The sequence below is a fragment of the Geospiza fortis genome, unplaced genomic scaffold, assembly GCF_000277835.1.
Source record: "Geospiza fortis unplaced genomic scaffold, GeoFor_1.0 scaffold157, whole genome shotgun sequence".
Classification (NCBI taxonomy): domain Eukaryota; kingdom Metazoa; phylum Chordata; class Aves; order Passeriformes; family Thraupidae; genus Geospiza; species Geospiza fortis.
Genome location: NW_005054314.1, coordinates 1925495 through 1932512, shown reverse-complemented (window position 1 = coordinate 1932512; position 7018 = coordinate 1925495). Strand labels below are relative to the sequence as shown.

The 7018-nt window shown below is 40.1% G+C and overlaps 1 protein-coding gene across 3 annotated transcripts in view; it reads right to left on the bottom strand.

Annotated features, from left to right (window-relative positions):
- Positions 1–7018, bottom strand: part of GRIA3 (glutamate ionotropic receptor AMPA type subunit 3) — a 348477-nt gene that overhangs the window by 135819 nt on the left and 205640 nt on the right. For 2 of the 3 annotated variants that reach the window (XR_004081630.1, XM_031056067.1), the window contains exon 1: positions 6222–6381. The exons of the other annotated variant lie outside the window; for it this stretch is intronic. Coding sequence is in view for 1 of the 2 variants with exons in the window: in XM_031056067.1 (XP_030911927.1) it covers positions 6222–6369 (148 nt within the window). In the remaining variant the exon portion in view is untranslated. Of the gene's footprint in view, positions 1–6221; positions 6382–7018 lie in introns of those variants that run through there. 3 annotated transcript variants of the gene reach the window in all.

The window sequence follows — 7018 nt, the reverse complement described above, 5'->3', positions numbered from 1 at the left end:
CAGAAACCCCATCACCTGTTTCTCTCTTGCTGTATGCATATACAATAGTATCACCACTAACACATCTTTGTGAGACCAGCTGAAAGGGTACTCACTGCCTTTGAATATTTCACACATTGCTGTGCACTAATAAAATGAACCCTGCATTCTGCATCTGCTGATACAGAAATGTCTCCAAACTTCCCAACAGAGTCAGGCTGGAGTGTGCACTGTGAGGCTGTGTGGTAGTTATTAGTGTCCAGCTGCAATGGCTACAAGCAGCAGAGCAGGAGCGTCTGCCCTGGAGTCTCCATCAGATGGCTGCACATGAAAACTCAAAGATTATTTCAAATTTGACGTTTCAAAGGCATCTGATATTCCGAAAATCAACAATAATATAAAGCAGGTGATACAACAGAGGGAAGCCTCTGGCTCTGACAGGAAATATAATGCATACATATTTAGAAGAAAAGAATCTCCATGGGTGAAATTTGGAAATTGCTTCACTGCTGTGATCATCACAGCTTCACAGAAAGTGGTTTTATCTACATCAATCATTTCTAAATTTTTGGCTTTAGATAACCACGTTGTTCCAGTGGAAGTACAAGCCTTCATATAGCAAACCTCCTGACAATAGGTACAGAGATTTTAGGCTGCCTTATGAGTTTCCTTAGAAAAGGGGTGATGGCCTTCCAGTGATCTCTGCTCTCCAGCAGCACAGAAAGTACTGCTCTCAGGTTGTAACTTAAATGCCAAAAACCAATTCACATAACACCTTTCTCACAATAAATGAACACAGGTTTTCATTTATATGGGTTGGCTGGGTTTGAAATGAATGATGAAAACAGTGTTGATGGTTCAAAAATAACACATTCTAAAACATTTTAAGGATGCCGAACTAAATCAAAATTAGCATTCTAAAAGTGGTAATGATAAAATATGTACTTTAAATGGAAAATGTTAAATCGATGGTTTGTGACAATAAAGAAACACTGAAAATACATCAGCTCTCATTTCACACCTTCTTGCATAACAGTCCTACACTGGCAGTAGGATGGCCTCCCACCTCGCAGACACTGAACACAGTGAACCCAGAGGAAAGAAACCCACTGTTTTCTGCAGCTCTTGGACAAGCTCCCGAATCAGCCTTCAACAAAACTGTGGGGCTTTTTTTGTGGTTGTTAAAAGCTTCTGTCACAGGCTAGTTTCCCATCATGGCATCTCCATTTCCTCCCAGAGATAAACTCCAGCTGTTATACATTTCATGGGAAGGTGTAGTTAATCAGTAGCTCTCCAACCTGCCCTAATAACCCCATGGGTCTTCCAGGGCCAATGATATATAGAAAAACAGAACAATTTCATATCTGCATCTGCAAAGTCTTTCTAAGTAAATGGCAGTCTTTACCATGCTTTACTCTTTATTCATTTGATGAACTCAGAGTTTCTCAAAAAAGTGTCCATCCATGTAAGTTACTTTTTCATCTCTGCTGTGTGAGTTAAATGGCACCCTAACATCTAAACAGTACATCAAAGTAATGCACGCAGCAGAGGAGAGTAAGCTTATTCTGAAATTAATTTAAGAAATAATAAAACATAGTTTGAAAGTGGTATGGTTCCTTTTGCTAAGACTGAGATCACATTAAGTTTAATGACAAATCATCTGCTCTGCCATGAAGTGGAAACAAACATTAGTAGGAACACAACTTTCATGTTTACACCTAGACCCAATAATGCAAAAACTTTGACCCCTAAACTGAAGCCAGCTGTTTTTCTTGGTCATACAGCAGTTACACACAATACTTGAGCGCATTTTGCAGCACGAATGGCATTTTTTCAGGGGTCTGTAATGAGTAGTGTTGTGTATAACACCTGGTTCCAGGTGTTATACCATAGAACACTGGAGAAACCAGAGTATATTCCATATTGGGAGAGTTCAGGCATCTCTCCTGTGCTCGCTGCTCCCGCAGAACCAGCAGTACCCAGCCCGAACTTGGCAATGCTTTCAGCAACACATGCTTATGCTTTTGGCAGAAGGGAGCTGACCACTTGCAGCATCAGTGTCCTTTGCCAGCTGGCCAAAGAGCACACAGATGCAAGGGAAGCAAATTATCTGCCCACTGGCATAAAGAAATGCTGAACAGCACCTAAAGAAAACGTGGGCCTGTGCACGTGTGCGCGAGTGCGAGTGAGGGTGAGAGTGAGCTCACACACCCCCACACCTGTGCCTTGGGACAGGGAGCAGCTCAGTTAAACTGCAAAAACTGCCTGCTACTACTCCTGAGGTATCATTTTCTGCAACACTGCCACAACAATGAACATGCAGTTTTCCCATTAAAATCTTCCAAGCTGAATTTTTAGGATTAAACACAAGGACTGCAAGGATGCTAAACTAAATTTTTATAAGTCTGAAATCAGACCCCTTCAAGAAAGTGCCGATACAACCACCTACAGGATTTTAGCAGCCTAAGGTTAGCGTGTCTTTGCATCCTCCCTCTTTTTTTTTTTTTGGTCTCTTGAAAAATGAATGCTCATAAAAAAAAACCCACTACCTATCTATATTTGGTAAAATACAAAAAGCTTTCTGGATTTAGAAGATACATAAGAAAAAAACTCAGAAAAATTAATGGGACAAGAATTTGCAGCTGATAGGTTAGATTTAGCAGAGAGATGGAATCTATCCATAGATTAATTAGATTCTACAATCACAGCCCCTTTTCATCTGCACACATCCCACCACTGTCATGACACGATCAACAGATTTTAATGAAAACTATGCTTTTCATTAAAAAATGCTTTGAGAAATTCAAGGGAGACTATACATAAGGTTTAGTTTACTTTCTTAAATATTTCTTGAAAATCGTACATAAGGCAAGTGCACATTTGTTGGCTGTAAAGGTGTACAACAGCAATTTTTTGCAATGACAGTGCAGAGAGGGAATATGAGATCTGTGTGCTAATGAGCTGACACTGCAGAGGCTGGAGCAGTGTTAGTATAGTGCACTACAAGTGCAGAGCAGAACGACAGACGTGGGCTATTTCTAGGGAATGTGATCTACAGAACTATACACACAATTCAGCATTAACACCAACATCCTTCATCAGATTATGAGCAATGCATGGGAGATATTGCTTCAGTGACAAATTTATATATTCGAGTTGTCATATTCATATTGTTCTGAAAAAGCTAGCTCACTCCCTACATGAGCATTTTTAAAGAAAATATAACCTGATTTTGATTTTATAAATTCATAGGTCAAGTCAGCTTGCTTTCTGTTTCTACTGATAGCAAAAAGCGTATATTTTAAGAAATGTAATAATTTCCCTGGAGCCAACTGATAAACTTCAATTCACCTTTAAATACACTGGAATTTTCATCTGTGTTTGCATTTGTTCTCTGTTAAGATATCATACAGCTAAATAAATAAGTGGGCAGATAAATACAGAGTGGATAAATACTGTATGAATGTGTGTAAATTAAATATACAGAGAGGGCCTTGGTGCTAGCAGCAAAACAGGGAACACATGTACATAAATCAGATTATGCATCATTTAACTGAAAAAGAAATGAGAGGGAGGGGCTTAGGGCAGGAATTTTCTTCTGCTTCTAAACAAGTTTGTTCCCAGGTTGGGATATTGCCAAATCTGCCGTAGCAGAGGTGGGCTATTTTTCTCAGGCTCATGAGAATACTTCAGAAGAGGTTTTTTTTCTCCTCTGGAATGCACCAGATTGCATCAAACGGGATGTGCAGCTGCACAGTAAGAACCTAAGTCTTTCTGAGCAGAGCCCCCTCAATCCCTGCACACAGGAACACTTACTACAGTCATTATCATACAAATCAATGCAAAAGAGAATGAAAAGTATTATTTTATGGATACTGACTAGTACAGGCACTAGGCTCAGGCTACACATGCTCCTTCCTTCAATTTCCTCTCAGCTCCTGTACCTATCCCACCACAAAGTCAGCCTCAGCCTCCCTCCCCAGTGAAGGCAGAGTCACTGCAGGTTTCTCTCCTGTGGAACTCTGCCAATTGCAAATATTGATCAAATGGCTGTGTGACAGCACGGGAGACAATATATGCTTATCTCCAAGTGAGGTAAAAATGTTGTGGAAAGAATTCTTTCATGGATATGGCAGCACACTGAAATTATCTGCCACTCCCATAGGAAATGAAGATATGGTTAAAGCCTGGAATTTTGGTCAGGTAGTGTGAGGAGCTATTAATTCATCCTAATGCACTGATACACATAAGTGGTCTGATTTTCAAAGAAAATTGGTACCACACTCAAAAGAATAACTGTTCTGATGGGTTTTTTTGTATTTTGAGCTGCTGAAGCTTATAACTGGTGACTTGGACTCGCTGTATTCTTTTCTTATCAACAGTATTATAAGATGGTTGACACAGTACAGACAAGGTCACCTTTTCATTTTCTTTCGTCTGTTTCTTTTTTCACATCTTCTGCTTTTAAATAGGTTACTACTGTAGGTACATCTTCTTTGGTCTACAGTTTCTCCAGAGATTTAAGTTTTCCCAATTTTACTACACTGGTAATATGGGTGTTGGAACAAGCAGCTCTGTACTACAGAAGACCATCCCACTTTACTAAAATTGCCACAGCTTTTAATAAGCATTGACAAAAACCATTAGATGTCAGAAGATGAGTAGAACACTGACTAAATATACTGAAGAAGTGTGTGGATCAGTTCTGTTGGTGGGGGAAGAGCTGGTAACAACTTTTAAAAAACAATTAATAATGAATCACCCAAGCAGTTCAATGTATTTAGTTTAAATCCATATAATTGATATTTAGGAAACTGTGCTTGAGATGCAGGCTCTTGAAGGGATTACACTGATTAAGGATTAATAGTCTGATGTTTGTTGTAAGAGCTGTTGAAGCTGGATAGGATTAGTAAAATAAGATGCAAAGTAGACACACGATTTTATGTACCATTTTTTCCCACTTTACCAAGTATTTTTATTGTATATTACATAATTAACCCACTGCAAAAGTTTTAAAGGTTCTACTTCAAAGTCCTTTGGAGAGTGTAACACTGCACTACCAAGAAGCAGTCACATGGGGGATATGTTAGAATATCAATCCAAAATTTGTCCAAATATTTCCTTACTGTATATTTTTTAACCATCAACTTTCTCAAAATATACAGTGGGACATGAATGTAAGAACTATCCTATCTCCTGCAAATAAAAAAATAAATAAGTTATTCAAAACATATCATTGTTTTAAAGAAAAAAATTTTCTGTACTCCAGTACTTCATTATTTCAGTACAATGCTTCCTCTTTGACCATTTTACACTGTGAGTATAAACCTGCAAACTGTGAGAAGTAACCTGTTCATGACATGAAGTTCATACACTGCATTCAGCAGTCCATTAGATCATGTGCAGACATACATCTCCACATTGCAAAGTGCATTAGCTACCTTGGAAAAGAACTCCTTTCATTTTTAATAATTTACAATAAAACTTGTATAGAATCAAATTTGGATACATCAGTAAAACAAATATCCAGGAACTACTATTGGTAAAGGAATGCTTTTTAAAATGCAGAACACGCACAAGTCTTTCTGAAAGAGATTTTGCATCTTAACACCACATTAGCAATATTCAAAGTTCTGTTTTGCATCTTCTGTTAATAAAAGCTCAAATTGTATGTGTGCACTGCTTGTGCTCAGCTATTTCTCCTAATGCCAAGTGTTTTGATTCCATTTTCTCTCCCCTCAGCTCTAACAGTATGTGTCAGTTTACAGCTTCCTCAGCTTTTCACAGGACTCTCACTGTAAGAAAACAACTCAGTATTTCAAGGCAGATGAGGCAAGTAAGCCCCTCTAGCCTTCTCCCTCTCAAGGTCGCTTCTAAACAGTGGTTTCTGGTTTTTCCTTACATAGTATATTATTTGCAAATTATGCCTTTTCACACAGCTAGGTTGTAGCCTCAACACAAAAGGGATCTTACTTCAGCAGCAATTCACTGATTGCAGCTAAACAGCACTCCTATATCAACAACATGGTTGTCTTCCTGAAACACAAAACTAAGGGGATGAGGTGGTAAGAGAACTTTTCCTAAGATATTCCGTTTAATGCTGCAGATCTACTAAACCTCCAGTCGCTACACACATTTGTTGCACTACATTGTATGACCAAGAACTCTAGGCTACCAGGAAGGAACTGAATGTAGGATAGATAACAAATTAATATATTTTTTAAAACCAGGTATTTACTTACAAGCGTTTGTCACTGAAAAACTGTTGGAAGAGTCCAAGTGATCTACGTGATAGTTCAAATGGAAGGGCTTTTCTGTGGTATTTTGGTTTGTGTTGTATAGCTGCACAGCAAATCGAAATGCACTGTGCTCCTGAACAGTGTTCCTCATGAAAAGTCCACCTGGGTGAGGAGAAAAAAAAAGGAAAAAAAGGAAAAAGGTATTTCAGAATTAATTTTGAGGAGAAACAATGGCAATAAGTTGTATTTGCCTGCTGCACACTGCAGGAGAGAATGAAGAGGAGCAGCCTGAACAGAAGCACTTAACTCTGACAGAGCACCTACATGAAATACATATTCCAAGTCCAAAGTTGGGCTTTTAAAGCCACACACCATATCCAGGTGCCCCCTGAGCAATGAGAGTGGCTTGGAGCTGCAGGTGCACCTTGAAAACCAGGCCACTTCTACACAGATGCCCACACAGAGATTTAAAAGTCTAACTTGGGGAACCGCGGCTCCTAAATCCTGTCCAGACTACCGAAATATCGCCGCTGTAGGTATGTGCGGGGACACGGCGGCGTGCGGCGTGGCAAACGTGCGGTTTCACGGTCTGCTGGAGCGATAGCGCGGCCGAGGGAAATGATGCTCCGAGGGACGGCAGGGAACAGCCCCCGCTGCACTCGCTGCCCTGAGCCTCACGGCTCGCTCGGCCCCGGCTTTCGGGCACGTCGCTACAGATTCACGCCACGACTCTCTCACATTATGTGCTCCACGGGATGCGCTGCTCCAGGGCACGGTTCCGCAGAGCGCGGACCCGATCC